A 21,798-nucleotide genomic window follows, 5' to 3' on the forward strand; every position below is an offset into this window, starting at 1 on the left:
TAATGATCAACCAACTGGCCCCGATATTAGCTTTGCTGTAACTCTTGATTCCGTTTTCAATTTTAATCCTCACATAATTGGTGTAAGCAGTAAAGTGAGACAGACTTTCTTTGTACTAATAAAAGATGGAATGTTCCTCTCGCTTTGCGTATTAAAAAGTTCGTATTATTGCCTTTTTAAAAACAATATAACTTTCTGTGTAGAGTCCTGGGGACTTACGTACAACAGGTACTTAAATCAAATCGCAATTTTACAAAAAAGAGCCCTTCGTATAATACCACTTAGTAAAAACACAGATGGATCCGCTCCGCTATTTAGTGACCTAGACATTACATCTTTTTTTGCTATGCGCGATTTCAAACTAGCTTGCGTGGTTATATATATACTAAACCATAACGTCTCACTATCATAATCTGTTTACGTATATCCATCTCGTCCAACTGAAAATTTTTTCAGTTGTCATTTTAAGCTTCCAGTTGTTAATATTGTGTACGGTAAAATACCTATTGCCTATGCCACTGCAAAAATTTGGAACAAACTGCCTGCCAACGTAAAAATAGGTCAATTGTCAATCGCAGAAATAAAAAAATTTTCGGAGCCAGCAATATTCGACTGCACTATAAATCAGTATTTTTCTTAGATGCATTCATTCATTTTTGTCCTCCTAACTATTGTATAATTTCTTGAGTATTTCGCTTTTCTTTGTATATATCGATTTTCTTTGTATATATACTGAGTAGTCTGGCCATAATTATTTTTTGAACGTCCTTCATGGGCCAAAGTCAAGCCGAGAAGGCTAAGGGCGCAGAAGACTCGCATGTATTCTTTACTAGCCGTCTGAGTCAAACTATTCTGATTGATTGATTTATTGATTGATAATGATAAATTCAGGTTCAAGAAGTCCACAGGTCACAGGGTCTGCTTTCAAGCCGCGCAAAAGACCATTTGAACATCTGCGAAGCGCAAAATCTCCGGCAGGTGGACAAGACTTGCATCCTCATAATGAGGTGACACGATAAGTTCACCGTTGCCTTAAGTAGCTCAGTATACCGCTAAACTTAGACTATGCCACCCTAAGACATTTTATCATCCCTACGCAGCATAGCGGCTGTTCCTACAGCTAACCTCTTAACTCTATAAAAGGCATATATAAGATGTAGTCTGCTTTATGTTCTGCGGGAGTAGCACGGTTGCTGACGCCACCTTGAGGTCTGTGTTTCAGTCTCCGTAGAGCATGTGATAATAAACGCAGCGTTCAATTCTAAGTAACATATCCAACAATTCTGCACAAAAGCATTTTTGAGCAGGCAACCGCTGATAAACGCAATTTTTTTCTTATAATGCAATATTTCACTATAGCAATTAATATATCCGCAATTTACCCCACGGTAGTCTTGCATCTTTTTCTAATAATGTTCATCCTATGGTTAGGACCCTTCCCTTTTGATTTTCTACGGCAGTCTAAGGTGCTCGACGTGATCGATGCAAACACATTAAAACGAAGATTTTGCTACCTATGAGAAGAATTTACGATTATCTTCAGCATTTCCTTAAAGTATCTTACAATATTTTTAATTTTCAAAAGTTTTGTCCGAGAATGTTGGATATGCGGTAGCAAGAAGCAATAAAGTAATTGTGTAAGAAATGAAACCATTACCAGCAAAAGGCAATGGGGGCCTATATCGAGCACCACGGCATCCTTGGGGACATGCTGCAGAGCTTCACTGAACAGCACCGGCGAGAGCAGGTTGTTGACATGGTACTCCGGCGAGGAGCTCCGGGCAAAGGGCTCCTCCCAGCGGCTCTCAGGCAGCGACGAGCACACCCAGCGATGGCTGCGAGGCTTTGGCTCAGGAATTACCTGCCGGTGGGAGCAGATGCAGAAAAAGGAAGGGTTGCGAGGCATGCAAGAGCTGCACCGTATTTTTCTGTGTTTATTTTGGGTAACGTGAAATTGCAGCTTGAGGGGCATGTAGGTTACCAGCAAGTGTAAGTGAAAGTGCATGATGGTACTGAGAAATTACACGGCGCAAAATGGCTTAGTTTCGCCAACATGTTCATTCATATGTGACGGAGATGTTGCGTATACCCCTACCTTTAGTCCAGAAATTTTTCTGCTGTGTTTTGCAACTCGCACAAATTATATGCGAACCGTCTCATCTCCTACTACTCTAACGCTCTGATTCGAAACATGCTTAGTTCAGTGGATCATAATGAGATAGTAGGTGCGCCCCGGTTTGAGCTTTTCAGTGCAGCGCCATCATAATTTTGCCACCTGCTTCAAGCAACTATGCCTCTTCTAGAAGGAAGCAGTGGCCACACCTAGTCAACTGCAGACAGCAAGGCTGACTGGCATTTCGCACTGTAAACTTGTACTATAACAGGCCACAGCTAAGATGAAAGCGTGGTAGTGCGAACGAACTAAAACAAATCCTTAATAAAGGAGGACTGCTCTAGTGCTATGCATCCGCTTCATGAGAACAATCTTGGTTACAACAGATCACTTAGAACGTTCGTGTGTTGAGCGGCGTTCCTAGCCGTAACAATTGCCGTCTGGGTAACATACTGGGTAACATACTGAACAGAATGCACCCTGCGATATACGCAGAAAAATGTGCCTGATGCAACAAAAAACACACACTATATCACCTTACATGGGCCGGCCAAAACATAGAAGTCCCCAAAATACGGAACACGAGTGTGGAGCAATGGGAGACTGCTGTCCAGCGACCGCTGTGATGACCAACAAGGTCTGGTACAGCGAGCTGAACTGGCGGCTGTGGTCAGCGGAGCCCTGGACTAAGGGCAACCGACAATTGACTAAATGTGGACGAGCTCGACAGGTAAAACTCCAGGGGATACAACCAAAGAGATAACATCTTTGAAGATGCCCCATAACCACGGATAACAATAAAGTTTTCTCCTCTTAATACTGATCTGAGAGCCTTACGACACATTCTATGGGAAGATAATACTTCCCTGCTCCTAGGTATGCTGAAGACGAGAAAAATTGCATGGTTTGAAAAGAAGGCTGGAACAATAAGTGAGCATAATCATATGAGCTGGTGGGTTGTTTGCGAAACTATGCTCTGGCCCATCGCTCTGCAACAAAAGGCATGTCCTCGTTCATACCATGCATGTCCAGTTCAGAGTTTGGTCCTTGTGATGAAAAGCCCTTAGCTGGCAAATACTTGCAACAAGCAATTTACTATCACAGAAAAAAGTCCGTCAAATTTTCAAATCCATCGAAGAATGTTCTTATCTGCGCGCGTATAGAGCGCTACTGTTCTCTCAGACGTATGGTGGCTGTGATCTGGCATATATAATTGTCGCATGTATGACTAATAATATTAATAATTGCTTTTTGGGGAAAGGAAAATGGCGCAGTATCTGTCTCATATATCTTTGGACACCTTAATAGCGCCGTAAGGGAAGGGATAAAGGAGGGAGTGAAAGAAGAAAGGAAGAATAGGTGCCGTAGTGGAGGGCTCCGGAATAATTTCGACCACCTGGGGATCTTTAACGTGCACTGACACCGCACAGCACGCGGGCGCCTTAGCGTTTTTCCTCCATAAAAACGCAGCCGCCGCGGTCGGGTTTGAACCCGGGAACTCCGGATCAGTAGTCGAGCGCCCTAACCACTGAGCCACCGCGGCGGGGCTGTATCACTACAACTGAAACCGTGTTCTGAAGAGTTACATGTACTGAATGACCAATAGCGACTCATTTATAGGTAATGATGATGATGAGGTCCTCAGGCTTAATGGCACCTACTTAGGGTGGAGGATTGGCTAGGGTGCATTGATGATATAAACGCAGGTATAGCTAATCTCGAACGCATTGAACAAGAAGTGTTTGGGAAAGTTTAGGCAGAGTCATTTGTTGATGCTGTTGGGTTTGTAGCTCTATCGGGTTATTAAGGCTAATAACAGAATTTAAAAATTAAAAGGGGCTCTCTATTTCTGCTGTTGCTGTCAGTACCAAATTCGCACTACAGGTGCGGCACATATGTCAAGGACTAAAGCACAGTGCCAGCTGCGAATAGAAAGCAGAAACAATGAGTTTGTGTGATTGCACAAGTGGTTATTGTCTGTGGCGTTTTTAATTTCATCTGTTACACAGTGAAGTCGATGTAGTCCAAGCAGGTGGGAAATGAGCGGAGGTGAAAAACAAAACTCACTTCAGCCCGACTTCAAAAACAAGCATCCATACACTGAAAAAAGGAGAAAATCGTGCAATGCAAACGCAAATATTTTATATGCAAGGAAGCGATATTAGTCCATGTTCCTCACACGCTTTTACTTAAAATGAAGAAAAAACTTTCATCGGAAGCGGATTCAAATAAGCGAGAACGATGAGGAAGAAATTCTCCTGAAAATATTAATTTTTTTTCTTTATTCAAGAAGGCGGAGTGAAGTTGGGCGTAAGGCTGTGCTCATTATTATGCCCTGTCCTTCGAGCAACGGCGGGCGGATGAAGACCTCTGAATTAATAATGCAGTTTTGAGCTTTAATAATAATAGAAGCCTTATTCTGTCAAGTTTCTCTGGTGTCAAATTAGAAATGTTTCTAATGTTTCTAGAAATGTTAGGGCTCGCGAGTGACAATAGGAAACCTAAAGTGCGTTAGGAAGCCACGATGAAATTCATTGCTTTTCTTTTCACCATTTCTAGCTTTTTTTCCAAGAACAGGACCCCAAACTACACAGCCATTTTCTAGCAGTAGTAGATATACCTGTGTTCACTCGATACTGCAGCTTGCCACTTAAAAGACGCTGAAGGGCGTTGTTATCTTAATTTTTAGTTTACCACAGCTCACAGTCTTTTATTCCCACGTCTGGCGTACGCCAAAGAAATTTGGTAACCGACACTGCCATTGCGATATGTCATGAAATTCAGTGTGCCGAAAGAATTTACCTTCTTCAGGCGCTCCAGCAATGGTGGTCCGACGCTCGCAACGTACTTGCTGTGGAAGGCGACGTTCCCGCTCTTCACCTCTCGCGCGAACACGTTTTCAGCCCTGAGCTCCTGCACCAGCTTGGCTGTTGCGTCGGGCGGACCGGACACAGTCACCGAGTCCTCGGCGTTGTGGCAAGCTGGCACCACGCCGTCACGGCAACGCTTACTGGCTTCTTCCCACGTTAGACCTTGAGAATGTGGGGAAGGGCGGAATATTCGTATCAGAACTTGCCCGTTAAAGACTCATGAAATCAAAACCGAAGTTTCACAGGGATGTATCACTACTTAAATACATCAAAGGAGTTGATTTCACATCCGGTTTTCACTTCGCATTCGGCAGTTGCGAGGACAGGGACTAGTCAAAGAACAAAATGACGTAAAGGTTAAAAAAAACGGACGGCAGTTCATATGTTATTCCCGCATTATGGCTGACGGGGCCCATTTTTCATGCAAACTCCGGACACGCCCAGCAAAAAAAGCATGATCGTTTAGACCGATCTGCTGGCCAAAGCATCGATGCCCGTATTACATTTTATCTTCGGCATGCGTGCCGCTCTCATTTTGCTACGGAACTATTGTTAAATAATGGTCGCTGCTAGCTGCGAATTAGTCATTGCTTTGGTGGAACCCGTAAAACTACAAATAATTTTGAGCCTACACCCTGAAAGTGCTTTTGTTTAGTCACAATCATCTTTTATTCCTAACATCCGTCCTGGAAGGCATGAAGTCTTGGAAGGACTTCATGCGACTTCGTACGTCGTGCAACTTCGATTACGGTTGATTCATTGGGCCTTCAGATGAGAATCAACTGAATATGATAATGTACGCCACAGGATAAAGGAAGACTGCTGTGCTTACCGACAGCCGCCATGGCTCCCTTGGGCAGGTTAGCAAGGTCTGTGCATCGTCCTCGCCAAAAGGAACACAGTACGGCCTGCTCAGCCGTAAAGCACCCATCGGCGTAAGCGCAGGCAATTTCACCCAGCGAGTGACCCAGCATTCCGTCGGGCTGAACGCCCAGAGCACGAAGCATATCTACAAGGGCCACCTGTTGGAGAGGATGACGTGTGCCTATGATGACCAGTCCGGGATCACTAAAGCCTCAAGCTCTACATAATCATACATGTAATGAGTGTTAGCGTCTGGTGTGTGAATATCGACGCCCCAAGCAGCACAGGTCATCGGCCCAATATTGCAACAGGATGATCCCATCTTGCTCCTTTGTAGGGCCGGCCTTTAGCAATACAGCTCCAATGTTGGGCCAATTACTTGTGCTGCTTGAGGCATTAACCATTGTTGTACGGGAGTACAACTTTTTACGTAGAACAGTCTGAATAGAAAATAAAACAATTCGCAGCCTACCATGCTGTAGAGAGTGGGCATTCGCCCGAAGTGTTTACCAGAAGAACATGCAAGGCCGGCTCATAAATTGTATAGTGCAACAGCGCGAAAGATAGATGCCGAGAAGGAATCAAAACAAACACAGCGCCTCATTCGTCTTGCCCCGTTCTTGGTCGCCGTCTTTGGCGCTGTTATATTCTGGAAAACTCGAACCAACTCGCACGGCTTCTTGCCCTCATAAGTTGTATTAGGCACATTTTCTGTTAAGTTTGCATCACGTCGGTTCCCTACTGCACGTCATCAAGGTGGGGAGCATGCTTTGTAGCGCAGACTTTTAATGTCTTGTGGAGCCACGCCGCGAGCTTCTGCTCTTCCATCTGGTGTGTGCGCTCGGCAAACGCTATTGCGTTCGGTGCTTCGCGCTATTAGCACTTCCCCAAAATTCTTCGTCTTTATGCTGCCAGCGTCACCTTGTCACCGTTGTCAGAAGATACCTCCGCAGCACAACTGCAGCGAAGCAATCGCAATTTCTAAACAAATTAATAAAGGGTCAGGACAATGGTTTTGGTGACGATAGTTATGATTAGTACCTTTACAATTTGTGCCAGTACTGTTCCGAGCACTAGCAACTTCTCTTGCTCGCAGCAGCTTCAAGCGCACTAAAAATTGCGCCATATGTCGCATGCATGCCGAGTTAGTCGCATGCCAGGGCAATATGCCAACTGCAACGCAGCAGGAGGCCTTGCGGTGATGGTCGTTTGGTGGGAAGCTTAGGGACACGAAGCTGCTCAGTTTGGACGCCACTTATTGCTACTTGTGCACGGGGGGTAGACGTAGATAAATGAGAACAATTGACTGCGCACGCATTATAGGGGCAATTAGGCGAAAATTGTAGCGTGTGTCTCTGTGTGTCCACCGAGTGAAGCCTCCGAGGTTTGCTGCGAGCCGAGCGCAGGAACCGCCCAATGTAATTTGGAAGCGGAGGCGACGGCACAGCTGTGCCCCCAAGCGAGTGCCTTTTAGGGCATCATGTCAGGGATCGCGCGTCATCGGCTGATTTAACACGGCACGCCAAGAAACACGCATGTGTGTAACATAACACATAAAAAAACAAAAAAAAAGATCTGCCGGACATAACAGTCAGCCAAAGAAAACCGGAGTGAAACGGTGCAACATTCAGGCAATGGGATGCCGCAAAAGGGAAAAGCTTCAAAATGAAACCATCAAATAGGAAAGCATCATTCAAAAGTGCGTTCTGCTTAGGCAGTCTATGGTAACTGATTATCTGAACGTCTATTAATTTCATTTACACTAAAAATTATTCCAACAGAAAATTTCGGGAAGGTTCGATTTATTTTCTGCTTCGGCATCGGCACGGTTTTCGGACTACGGCACCCTGAGGTTGTTACAAGAGAACCGGAGAAATACAGACCCTTTAATGAGAATTTGGAAGCATTTGTATATTTTCTAGAGGAACGAAATTTATGTCCTCGTGAACCCTACACTTTCGCAAATTCTAGATTCATATAAGCGTGATTCCAAACCGGTTCTACTTTCTGTTTCTTCGTGAGATGCTTTATGAAGTGTTGAGAAAATGTGCGAAGATTTTCAGCTAATAATGTCTCTATTTGTTAGGTAATCCACAAAATGGTCTTGATTGCCATGTGCGCTGGAAAGTGTTTTAGTTTTTGTTCGCCTTTAATGTGTACCAATCGGTAAACCTCGCTGAAGTGGATCAGAAAAATCTACCATGCTGTATGCACTGGAACTCCCATCAGTTGACAGTCACGGCGCCGGGCACGTTTTGCTTTGCCTTCTCTTTTCCGTCTCGGCTAGAGCAGCGAGTAGCGGGAACACTGCAGCGAAGGCGGGACAGAGGTGTTCACGGGGCACGTGCATCATGTAGCGAGGTGCACTGATGGGTTTAGCTGTGTGCGCGCCAAGGACGAGCGGTTTTTGAAAGGTATGCGATATGGTCCAAATTGGTTGATGCGGAGCGCAAAGGGTAGTCACGTTCTTGAAATCATTTAAAATAGAATTCCATCTACTCTCTTAGCACTTACATTGTATGAGTACATGATGGTAACTTACGCTCTATCAATTTTTACCCTGTCAATCACTGTATTTGACCCTTTTCCTAATTAATATGGTGGTGTCGCTGGTAAATAACTCCCGCCATAATATTCACGGTGTTTCACCTAAGACCTTGCACAGTTGTTAAAAACGGGCTTTTTGAGTTAGAAGAGACCATTTTTGGCATAGCATTGTCAGCGGTGTATTACATCAGAATACAGCTAGGACGTGTGAATTAGCATTCTGGTTAACTAATATTGAATAGCTAACTTTTTGACTATTACTGATATGCTTTTTAATTATTGAATTGCGTGAAGCAAACTTAAGTAATATCCATGAACTCTCAGAATTTTGAAAACACGCCGTTACCCTTGGCTCTGCGGCCCAACGAAATTTGGCTACGTCATGTCAAAATACATGCGCTTTTCAGAAGCTTGCAGTCAAAGCGATCTTTCAGTGCGCATAATTCGTCGGAATGGCCAAAATTTGTTGGGCCACAGAGCCGAGGGTAACGGCGTTTTCGATATTCTGATATGTTCATGTGGCTATTATTTAGGTGGGCTTCACGCCTTTCAATTATTAAAGAGCATATCAGTGATAGTTAAAAAGTTGACTATTCAATACTAGTCAACCAGTCTGCTAATTAACATGTTTTAACTGTTTTCTGATGTACTACGTCGCTGACATTGCTATGCCAAAAAAAGGCTCTTCTAACTGAAAAAAGCCCGTTTTAAAAAGTGTGCAGTGTGTAAGATGAAGCACCTTGTATATTATGTCAGGAGTTATGCAGTAATGAAATTTATTACGTTTTTACGCATGTAAGAACATATTGTGATAAGTATTTCTCCCCTTTTTTCTTAACAATCAATCATGGATCATCACAGCATGCGGCGGATCAGCGTGCGTAGTCGCAAACTGAAAAAAAAGGAATCAAAGAAATGAACCCGATCACCATCAGCATTTCTCCAGTTATACACCCATGTTGAAATCATTTTTCGCATTCCTGGGGCGGCCAACGATAGCGAGTAAAAGGTTGCCATAGAAAAACTATGGCTTGGAGAAGTTCAATCGAGGAAGCTGGTTTTCGCCGCAAGACGGGTGGGCTCCTGCACGATTGGTTTCAGCCACACAAAAATGCGATGTCAAGAAGCGCGTCGCTAGAAGGTTGATCAATGGACACTGTATACAGAGGTTCCCACGCAACGCTCAGGAGATTAAAATCTCCTGTGACCATAATAATATTGTAATGGTTAGGCTGACGCAGCATCTATTTTGATACAGACTGCAAGGTATCTAGGCCGCTGTACCGATACAAATCGGAGTTTCATTAACTACAACTTTGCATCAGAGTGCCTATGCGCCATCAGCATCCTGCAGACGGAAAATGCACATGGCTATAATTAAAGTAACGACAACACCGCAACGAGAATACTTGTTTTTGGCCAAAATATTATGATTTAATGGACAGATATTATTAGATATGTGCTAGGACAGCCGCGTTTCAGTGATCGTTACTACTGCTGGACGGTATTCAACAAGGAAAGCTTTTAGCATCGTTACTTTATTTACGACATTCTTAGCGTTTAGTTTTGCCATCAAAAATTGTCTAGGTCGTTCCCTTCACGGTAGGGGTTGTGACCGGGTGCTACTTTCATTATGTAGCATCCTACGAGTACTGCTAACCGTTATAACGTTTTAGCCCTATAATGCATGAGTGGCACACCATGACATTTGTCTCAGTTAGCCTTGCAGCTGTCTGACATTTTTTCCCTTGTCTGACGAATTCGTTGGGAGACGTAATTGCTTGCTGAAAAAGCTGAGCCCTTAAGTTTGTAATAAGTACTCAAAATCTTTTGCTTCAGTATCGTAACCGAGTATTTGAAGATGACAGGAGGCATTCAGTTTTCCCTTGGCGCTCCCAAGCGTCACATTCTTCCAATACCCTAGGTATTCAAGACATGTTTGTCCTGAAAGCTGCCAGCAGTTACTTTTGTTTCTATGTTTTTGTTGTGTCATCTTTGTGGTCAGGTGACAGAAAAATGATTATATTCCACAGCCCGCTTCTAATATCGAGATCGTCTACCTTACCTTTCAGGTAAGTCAAGCTCTTTCGAAGTCGTGCAGTTTTTTATCTTCTGCATATTTAATTCCTACCTCGAGCTGCACCAACATGTCCAATTTATCGTGCATGACATCCAAGGATTCGCATGTCCGCTTATTTTCGCCCTTCATAGGCTTTATCTCAGCAGCCATACTTGCAAATTGAACATTGACCACCTGAATCTCACAGACGGGATTTGTTTCTACACATCCAGCAATCATCAATAAATGTTTCCCTCTGCTAATTGGTCATCTGAATACTGCTGTTAGAATCAGCGACTCTTCAAATAAATTCCAAAGGTGAGATTACAGGAAAACCCGCCCTCTATGTCATTCATTGAGTTTTTATTACGTGTAGAGTGATCACCGTGGGCTTACCTGAATAGATGTGATTGATGCGAGGAGCGATGCCATGGTCTGCTTGTCAGTTCTCTCGTTTGTCACTGTATCCATTAGGTCAATCCCATACCTTGTGAGCAAGTCGTGCGACCGCTGAAGAGACCGGGCGAACACTTCAAAGTTCATCATCTGACGGGCCATGCCGCTCCACTGGCAACCCATGCCGCTGAAGACGAACCACAGGGGCCGTTTCTCTCTTGGGACATCCTCGGCTTCTGCCTTGACGACCTCCTTCCCGGCACCGTCTACTCGCACAAGCATGAAGCTGCGGAACGGGAACTGTTTCACGCTGGGCTGGCCAACTAGGTTCAGCAGAGCGTAGGCCGAGTCGGGGTAGGGTCCTTCGGCAACTAGTCGGTCCATAGTGTGCTGTATTTAGGGAGAAAAAAATTTGAGGGATTTCATTAAATCTGCACTGTGATTGCGTTTGAACATTCTTCAGCATGGCAATACGCGAACCACGTAATAAAATTCTAGGGCTCGATTTTCACTGTTCCTAGACGTCGGCGCTAAACTTTAAACAGGGAAAATTTACACTTGCAGGTAGGCAACCTATGAACAACTTGTTCATGCCAGATACTATAAATATTAACAGTAAACACCACTGAAGCTGATATAAATTTTTAAGTCCTGAAAATTTTCTCAGCTGCTTATGTTTGATCTGCCCTTGAGTGGCATGCATGAGAGACTGAGCTTAGCGTATTATCCTGCTATATGGACAAAGTGTTCCGAAAAAAAAAGTTGAAACGACTGAAACCATTAAATTGCATTGTTGATCCCAGCGTAATAGTACTCTCTTCTTGAAAACCATTGGCAGAAATTCTAGGAAGTGGACCAGCAAATTGTTTTGGCACCACGTTGTACATAACAAGAGTCTAACACAGTATTTTTGCTTAAATTTATGTACCCTGTGGTCTAGAAGGCTAAACCTGAGAGCTTCCTTATTAGTGTTCTTTAGCGTGAGACCACGTGACTACGGCGGCACATACATCTGCGTGTTCCGGCTCACTACCTTACAGAGCGCTACAAATAACTAGGTTGTAAAGATATTCATTTTGGACTGTTTTGCTGATGATTCGACAAAGACAACACTGAGGAATTGAAAGTTGAGTAATGTTCCAGCTAAGGCTGCAAAAAAAAAACGACAATGGAGAAGTTTATGATGAAAAATCCAGCTCTACTCACGAAAACAGCCGTGGCTTTTCGCAGCTTTCTTGCGCATGCTTTGTGTAAACGTCTAATGGTACTGGATTAAATTTAAGAGAAGCAACGAGACAACGCCCCAGTTAAAGTGTGGGGGAAATAACCTAGATGTTGAATCCTGTAGGAAAACTCAGTCTATTATCTGTACGATTACTTACACAAAGGAACCGAGTATTCGCATTGAAGCGCCAAGATAGCAATGCTTAGTGGCGCAATCAGAGCCCCGAAATGCCTGATAATGTTTTTTGTTTCATATGTGAAACTGTTTTTGATATGCGATGCGTGGCTCTCTGAAGTTATAGTGGCTAATATTTTTCCAAACTAATTGCAGAAAATTTAAAACTACTTTTTGAGGGAAGGAAATGGCTAATTGTCTAGCATCTAGGTGGACGCGCGAATCGCGCCGGAAGGGAAGGGACGAAAGTCTGAGTGTAAAAGAAAGAGTGAAAGACTTGCCGTAGTGGAGGGCTCCGGAATAATTTCAACCACTGGAGACATTTGCTCTGCACTGACATCCCACAGAACACTGGGGCCTGTGCATTTCACCTCCATCGAAACCAAGAACGCAGCGTTGAGACAAAACACAGAAAAGGCGAGGCTAGGGTGGGCGCTACTCTTGTCCTCGCCTTTGTGTGCATTGCTTCAGCGGAGCGTTTTTCATTCAAATAGTATGTTTGACCAACCGCCTCCTGAGAATACTTTCTTAACGGTCATATTATCATTCCAAACCGTCCTACATAAAACATCCGAGTCTTCTCCCATCTCTTTCAGGTTAATATCAGAGTCTACATGACAGTACAGCACATATAATGTGCTTTCACATTAGAATGCTCCTAAACTATGCAAATGTAAGTTAAGGTGCCTGAATGTCTGATGCAGAATAGGATTTTACGAGACTTGTGAACTACCGAATACATAGAAAATTGAGTGAACAAAAATGTTTAAAAAACCTAGTGACTAGACCACTTAGGATTTTACCGCTGCCGAGGGCAGCCAACCAAACTAGACGCTTCTGCACTTTCTTTTCCTGCTGCTTTTTGATATGATGTTTTCTGCCACAAGAAAAATCATGTTTTCCACTCTGTAACCGTGTATGCCGACAGCGTTTACCTTGCTGTGGTTTCCTCTCGAAAATACGACTATAAAAACCCCCGAATCATTCCTCAGGATAAATTAGTGAGAATTACTGTATCGTAGCCTAAATCGCCAGTTCTTAATCCAGCGCAACAACGGCTAGGAGACTGGTGAATTTAACAAATACGCACAGCTAAAAATCTTGGTTGTGCCCGAATCTGTCAAACCTGCATAAAATTTCGTTTGGCCATGTGATGAAGGCTTCAAGCTTTAGTCATGGATGATTAGGTGTTTGAAAGGTGCTTGGAGTGCATAACGCTTAACCAGTCTTGCGGTACGCATTGTGCAATCGACATAATAAACTGCGCAATATTCTACATCAAAACCAGGGCACGATAGATTTGTTTTGATAGTGGCGAAGAGAAAAATAAGGCCATGTTCTGTGCCATGTAATTACCTGTCAAGGGAATACAGGTGCTCTATTTTATTCCTGAGCCTTTAAATAAGCAGGCTCTCTCTTTACCTTCTCCCACTTTCGCTCCTACTCCTTATCGCAAGGAACAGTTATGGTGCCTGTTGAGAGTGGAACATACACATTGCCTGTTCTTGCCTGCAAAAATTTCCTGCCGCACTTTTCTTGCGGTCTGAGAAAACAGCCGACATTTCTTAAGGGCTACTCAAAAGTAATTTCAACTTATGCAGTAATTGATCCTATTAAAAACTGCAGAATTCAAGAGCCCCTCATACGGTTTCAAAAATGTAAAAAACGATTGAGTTCAAATGAAACTACCAGAGACAGAAGGCAAAACCTGCGATTTTGGTTACGCACATAGAAACAGGTTGAAAACATTCAATAGAGTTGGAAACGAACATTTATTACAAAACACCAACAAGAAAATAAAAACAAAAATGAAGCCTCGCCAGGAATTTAATTGGAATTTAATTTTCTTCATAGCTACAGAAGGCGCCAAGCGGTTTGTTCGCCTAGGTGCAATGTCTCAAAAATAGCAAAGACCATCTTAAGCTGTTCTAAATTTTTATCGCACTTTTGGAGCACGCCTCAGCACAATGATGTTCACAAATTATTGAGGAGCTGAAGAAACGTTGCAAGAGTAAGCCTGAACTTGATGCAGTTAAAACTCGAGTTAACGAAGCGAAGAGCGACCAAGAACTATTTCGTTAATTCCGGAAATTTGTAAATTCGAAGTACTCTTTTCTCTGGCCTTTTAATTATTAAATTTTAACGCAGAGGCACACAAAAGCTAGAGGGGCATCACCTTTTCCGACCCGCTGCTCTCCGTTTTAGAAGTCCGCGAACGCGGCCCATATTTCTAGCGCATGAAAGCGCCATAAGGTAAAACGGATTCGAAGCCAATGTGGGAAGCCCTGCCGACTGCCGAGTCTTATTGCGTGCAGTGGCTTAGCTTGCAGCAACGTCAGAGCAAAACCAGGGCCGTGGCTTCGGCGCCTAGATGTTAGTGTTGGCAAGGTGCCAACAAGCTGCGAGGCATTGTGGAAAAAGTGAGTGAGAAATCAACTTTTTTTGCTCTGTTATATCCAGAAAACGTCACTAATTCGGGTTTAGGGGTCATTTGTTTAGTTATTTCGGGTTATTAAGAACCGTCAATCCAATGGGCATTTGCCAGGGAATGAAAATTTGTTAGATCAGCAACTTCTTAAAATCGAGTTTCGTTAGATCGAGTGTTAAATGTATCAAGAAATGTAAAAGGCCTCTTAAGAGCCAACCTCAGCAGAAAGAGCTTACTACAGCGGTGAGGAGCTTGAAGTACTGAGGAATTGAGCCATAAATTTGAAATAACCAACAAAATTTCTGAGTCAAATGATGGCCTAAATAGCTCAACTTATGATTTCAGCGAACAATGCGAGATGAGTAGAATGCGGGCATTACTTGCAGCTTGTCACAGAATGAGCCGCAAAAAAAGTGAAACATTATTTATTTATGAGTACGGAGGTAAAGCATCTCCTGAGAATGGTGTAGGATTGTGTTGACGGCGGTGAAAAGTAGCAACTATGATTTATATGCTGCTGTTCTAGCATTGGAGGTCCTTCAAGTGCACTCCTGTTCATTTTAATTTAGATGGGATTTTGTCTGATGATAAACGACAATCTTGCAATTTTTGATCTCCGTCAACACGATCCTACACCTTGGTTATACTTTACCTCCGTACTCATACCTAAATAATGCTTTACTTTTCATTACCCACCTTGAATTTGGACCCCATTCTTTTTAGGTTATGCGAAACCTTGTGCACATATTGTGACACATTCGACTTCCTGTGGCTTACTTTTCGGTCTCTACAAGCTCCCACACGCAGCTTCGTAACCAACGACTAAGCCACGGCTCTGGGGATGGCGAATGGAAACCCTGACTGTACCAAGCGTTGCGTCTCTTGTGCAAAGCTTTCACTGACCTTGTGTGGGCAGGATTTTTTAAGCGTGGCATGAAGACAAGACGCGACCACTTCCTTCTTCACATAGACTACGCCGAATCATAAAGCATGAAGGCCTTTGTAGATCGCACTTTGTGCTGCCGTTAAAAGCCGCTGGCAATATATGTTTCACTTTTACCCCTTAAGAGCTATATCGAGCCATAGATTTCTAAATTTTCTTAAAAAGCTACTTCGTACTTTTGTTCCTGATGCCGACTAGTTAATTTCATCTGATTTAGCTTGATGGGTCAGATATTTAGGGTCAACAGTGCCTCAGCTTAATTCTTTATTAATAAATTAGTATTTAAAGTACCGTCATATGTAGGTAACATATATTAATTGGCGAGACAAAAAGAAAAATATATTTACACAAACGCTTAAAGATCAAAACAGAGAGCGCCATGCATAAAGCAACAAGGGGAAAAACATAACCAGACAGCTTTTGTGAACAAAGCAGTGCTTACTCTTGCTTATGTGCGAGCGAAGCACACCAAGGTAATAGCCACGTATGCCGTACTATCGAATTCATAAAGCAATATATGGTGATTTAGGAGGGCAAGTATGTAACAGTAGCTCGGAAATATATAGCATATTATGTCAATATTTTAAATAATCCGAAGCTGAAATGTTTTGATTAAGCCTTGCCATTCATTCGATCTTTATTTACAAACGTGAACTAAGAATAAATATTAAATTGATCATATGGATGCAGTTTTCAGCTAGCTTAATTCAAGTTTTTGTGCTCTCTCTGAATAACTATAAACCTCCATCAGTTCATCCTGCGGTTGCTCACGCTCACATACGACCTCACGCATGAAGGCTGCGGAGAAGTGCTCAACTGATAATAAGGGCAGTGCAGCGAAGAGACAGTGAACATCTTCTGGCGTACCGAAGACGTATTAGCGGAGAGGTATACCGATTTACCGGACGCCTCCTTCGCACGCGCGGTACCATGGGCGGAGCCAGACGGTACCGCAGTGCTTGAAGAGGGGTGTCTGGTCAACCGATATATGCTTCCGCTAATACGTCTCCAGTGTAGGAAAAACGTCTAATAACGATGACTGAAACGTATTTGAGCTGAGAATAGCGAATTAGAGTGAAACAGCTAATGTATTAAGGTCTAGAAACAGATTTGAAGATTCACACTGTCAATGCGTCTTTTGTATGGTACATATAATCGGTATTTTCTTAGAATAACGTCGTATATTTCATTACATATAAAGCGATGTCGAGGGCAGCAGGTGATCAGGCGAAGTGACGAAGTTATTTTTGCTGAGGTAGCCCGCGTCGGCGAGAGACGGCCTTACGCGGTGTTTTTAAACAGTAATAGCTAATAACAATGTCATATAACTTACCGCGACCGACTCTTTGCTTCTCCCAGCGAGAAGAATGAGCCTCGGCAGCTCAGGCTTCTCGCGCGGTATGCTGTCAACGTGCGGTCCGGGGTTAGCCCCCAGAATCACGTGGGCGTTGGCGCCCCCGAAGCCAGTCGAGTTGATGCCGACCGGCCCACCGGGAAATGGCGTCGCCTTATCCACCACTTGAACACTGCCATCGTGCAGCGAAGGAATATTTGGGTTTGGCGTCTCGAAGTGAAGGTTGGCGGCAATGACGCCAGTCTCCATGGCCAGAATCACCTTGGCGACGCAACAAACGCCTGCGAGTAGACGGTGCATGGTGCATGGCTTTGTTCGCGGCCACAGTTACGTCGGTGGAACCAAACGATGTTTCAAGATTGGCTCCGAGAGCACGACCGATCCCTGCAGGTTGTCATCAATTTGCCATCTAGGCAGGCACTTCCGCGGGCAGAAATGTGCCACACGGTCCTACAACCACACGATCAATTTCACCTTATCCTCACTTTCATATCAGTTAGACTCCGCTGTCTAGGCAGCGTCGTCCATGTGGTCGTGGGAAAGGGCCCGCATTCAGGTTGCTCTCCGCCGAGACGGAGGCTGGGTCGCTGGTGAACTGGTCTGAGTTCCGCATTAATGATGGAAGAAGTACGGAACTCAGGAACTGAACCCGCCACTTCCCCCAAATTGTAATCTACAAAGCGAAGGAGAACCGCCGAAGCAAAGCCGAAAAACTGCGGCGGTCCCAAAGTGGTCCGAGCGCCAGCAAGTGGCAACCAACTTCGACCTCTACTAATGCATGCGCAACTACTTTGTGTTCAACTGTATTTGCCATTTTTATAGTAGGATCAATGCACTAGTGAAATCGTCGTACCCATCAGCATCAAACACAAAAGCGACAGGTGCTTTACTGTTCCATTCATTTTTCTTCGCGGCGGACACTGAATATCTATGTCAGAGAGGATGATCAATTACCAGCTCTCCTATTTGCATTTTTATGTGTTTTGTGTAGTTTCCTTCTGCCCTTCTGCTCGAACAAAATGTATTTAAGTAAGGACAGTGCAACAAAACATGCTCGATCGTTAGCGCCGTGCTGCGTCCGTTCTTCTGCTCCGTCCTTTGTCAGCGCTGTTTAAATCATTTAATCAGTGATTACTGATTAAAACGCGTATACTACTGTGAAATATACGTGGACACGGAATACTGTGAGCAGAGACTTCGCTGCACAAAATAGAAGAAATAGTGCATCGGCGACCAGAGGACTGCTTTTTTTGTCTGGTTTATACTTTATCTTGGCTTCTTTGGTTTATCCTTTATTTTAGAACGGTTTCTGTTATAGGGATCTCTCATTGCCCAGTACCACAGCCACTGAATGCACGGCACTGATGGTTCGAGTTTTGTAGCGTAAGCTACACTGGCCGAGGTTGAGCAGTTTCTCGTGGCCCCAGGAGAGCCGTGCTGCGCATGCGCAAGAAGCGATGACGCCACACGGCGCACAGCTGGCGCGCCGGAGCCGCCGCATCGCGCGCCTCGCCGGTCTTCGCATCCTCTGTAAACCGCACCAAGTGACCAACCACGTGACTGGTCACAGGACCAACGCGTGATGAACACGTCACCAGCCATGGCGCCGCACCGCCGGCAGCTGCTCTGTACCACGTGACCGACCACGTGGTCACCCCTCCCCCTCCCCCCCGCACACTCACTGAGTAAAAAAAACTAGGGACAGGGGTCTGGGACGGAAAGAGTTTACAATAAAAAGCAAGGAGCTTGAAGCGTAAAAAAAGGCCGCCACCGCCTGGAAGACGTTGAAGTAACGAGCGTTAGCTGTTTGGTTTACTAAATGAAGAAAGCGAAGAAGAACGCGCCGCTTGTCTCGAGAAACAGATTGTAATACCCTTCGAAACGGGGCGTATTGCCACCATGCTCGGCTACGCGTGCACGCAAGCCGCCTAGCGGAACAGTCGCCGCCTAGCGCCATAAGAGAAATTACTATGCACGTCTACCCGTTGTCCATTTGCACCTCCTCAAGATGTGTCCCAAACGAAATTTGCTTCCTTTGGGAGGTCAAGGTTGGCCTAAAATTCGGCTTGCGGTGCGATATGGCAAAGCTTCGATTAGTAATTTCATGAATACAAAGTTTACCTATTATTTATTTGCGGCTTTATTTATATACCACAAACCATAGCGTTTTATTTTCCTACCAAATTCGGTATAAAACGGTCCCCAGATGGGTGCCCGTTGTTGTAGTATATATACACGATTTCAGTTTCGATACATGGGGGCTGCCATATTGCTAGACCCAGCGGTGCTGCCGCTACGGGCTGTTACTTTTGGCTTCGGCTGCTTGGGCTGCATTGCGTCTCAGCGTGTGTTGGAGCGCAGCTCGTCGTTCTGCCGGCACCCGCTCGCAAAATAAATTTTCCGAAACGTAGCAGTGGTGAGCTTGAAGCCGTATACCTGTGCATTCTGAATGGAGCCAGCGGCTGGAAGCGCTGGTGGTCAAGGGAACCAACCGGCCGTTATTGCATCGACGGAGCAAACGATCACGATCGGTGAGTGTGTGTGCTACTTACTACTAAAATGCTGAATAACCGTAGTAAACAAATAAATATTGTTTTTTAACGGCTGCCTAGCGTGTTACAGTCTTTGTAAGTTACCGCGGGCCACCTTACATTCAGCGGAATGAGGGACCGGCAGTCCGCTGACAGCGGCGTCGTCGGAGATCCGCGCTGCCTTCTGCCACCGATGGGCTGGCGTTCCGAACTTGGTCGCGAGGGCTCCGGCAATCCCGCACAGTTCATCTCTGGCCGCATCTGACGTGTACCGTACGTTCTACTACATGTAAATCCTTAGAATTAGCTTCGTCAGTACGTGTGCTCTTTCCCGTTGTCGGCCGCGTCCCACATAGCCACACCACCGCAATGTGGAACTCGCTCGGTGCGTCACGAAACAGAAAGTTGAAATGAACGAGATTGGTAGACCCTTCACGCCTCGTACGTAGGCTGCACGAGCGCACGCAGCCGTGAGCGCGCAATTTGATTATGTGCGAGGCAGTGTTAGTTGATAGTCTGCCCAGTTGCCTAAATATGTGTAAGGTCGCCAACTCCTGTTGCCTCAGAGTATTTTGCGCAACTATATGTGCCGCCGCGGTGGCTGAGTGGTTACGGCGCTCGGCTGCCGGCCCGAAAGACGCGGGTTCGATCCCGGCCGCGGCGGTCGAATTTCGATGGAGGCGAAATTCTATAGGCCCGTGTACTGTGCGACGTCAGTGCACGTTAAAGAACCTCGGGTGATCGAAATTTCTGGAGCCCTTCACTACGGCGTGTCTCATAGCCTGAGTCGCTTTGGGACGTTAAACCCCCATAAACCAAACCAACTATATTATATGTGCTTTGCGATCGGACTTGTGTGCCTTGTATTCGGGCAGTTAACCGGCATTATCGTGTCTGTTTTGCACTGCTCAAATTTTAAGAAGGCAAAAACAACTGTGGGATCCAAATTATGGCAGCACTACAGTGAACTCATGATCATACATATCTCCTCAAGAGCTGTAGCGCACAATGCACTTTTGCCGGCCTTTAGAGGTATGTTTATTTTAATGTCCTTTGCATGCCGTCGTTTTTTTTTCAGATGGTGACACCCATGCTCATCCCCTGCTCGTGCAGCAGTGGACAGATGACACCAAACTCTGGCCAAGCATAACAAGCGCTCATATTGTATGCTACTTGATTAGATCAAAGGCCAGTGATCTTAAAGAGGCAGAGGCGTACAAAAGCCTGGACTCTTATAACCAGCTGCAGTGCGGTTGGGTGGGCCGGGTGCTGAGTCACGAAGCAGCTGCTGATATTGTGTATGTGAAGGCAGATGTGCGACCCTCTCAGGCAGTAAACAAAAAAACCATGGTTGCCATGGGCCTGTGTGCGGAAGAATGGTCAAGTGGTGACTGCTGGTTGTTCTTGCATGGCCGGAAAAGCACGTGTTTGTAGCCATATTGGTGCCCTGTTGTGAAAGCTAGAAATGGGCGTCCAGCTAGGCATCACTGGCATCTCATGAACCGACAAGGCGGCAGCTTGGAATCGGGGCACAAAGAGAAATGTTGAGCCGGCCCTTCTCAATTCCATGTCCTTCAATCTTAAGAGGTCAACGGTGGACCCCGCAAGCACGCAGCACCCAATGCCGACCCGAAAAGTCAAGCATTTTGCAAGCAAAGAAGAGCTCGCAGACCACATCAAGAAGTCACCTTATGGCGAGCTCTTCAGTATTCCTGGTGAGTATTGCTGAGATGACACACGTCTATTAAACAAGCTGGTTGCCCGTGTAGTAATATGAGTGTGCTTTGCTGGTATTCACGGTCAGGTAACATTGTCACTTGCTGCATATAGTACGAGTAAGGCTCTACAACAAGGATGTGGCAAGTGATCAAAGTCATTAGTTTCTAGAAGTTCAGTTGCACAATGAGGACCATGGACACTAATGAGTGAAAACTAATGTAAGATATAGAGCTTATGTACTTTATATGGAATGCACATGCAGCTCATTTTGGAAGCCAGTCATTTTCGCAGACAGAGGAGAAAACAATTGTCATATGTTGAAGATATTTCACATTCCAAGAAAAATATGTTTGCAAGCATATGTGAATGAGAAAAATCATGAACCTGTTTTAATTCTGTGGAATGGCTGGCTGGACGACAAATTTTCTTATTGTCGGTAACACAGAACACGAATAATGAAATCTTCATTTCTTTCCAAGGGAAGAGAAGCCATTTTTGAGAACTCCGGCTCATAAGAAAAAAATTTGCTCATGTACACATGTGAATCTGGAAGAGAATGAATGCTGCTTTTAATG

General features: G+C 44.7%; 1 protein-coding gene across 1 annotated transcript in view; it reads right to left on the reverse strand.

The window, feature by feature from the left end:
• LOC144121792 (fatty acid synthase-like) overlaps positions 1–21,798 on the reverse strand; it is a 116,580-nt gene that overhangs the window by 69,451 nt on the left and 25,331 nt on the right. Inside the window, exons 6-10 of the mRNA XM_077655190.1 lie at positions 16,953–17,254; positions 10,850–11,239; positions 5,816–6,005; positions 4,916–5,145; positions 1,658–1,861 (exon numbers count right to left, since the gene is read on the reverse strand). Coding sequence (XP_077511316.1) covers positions 1,658–1,861; positions 4,916–5,145; positions 5,816–6,005; positions 10,850–11,239; positions 16,953–17,254 — 1,316 coding nt within the window. The remainder of the gene's footprint in view (positions 1–1,657; positions 1,862–4,915; positions 5,146–5,815; positions 6,006–10,849; positions 11,240–16,952; positions 17,255–21,798) is intronic.

Source organism: Amblyomma americanum, chromosome 2 (assembly GCF_052857255.1).
Source record: "Amblyomma americanum isolate KBUSLIRL-KWMA chromosome 2, ASM5285725v1, whole genome shotgun sequence".
NCBI lineage: Eukaryota > Metazoa > Arthropoda > Arachnida > Ixodida > Ixodidae > Amblyomma > Amblyomma americanum.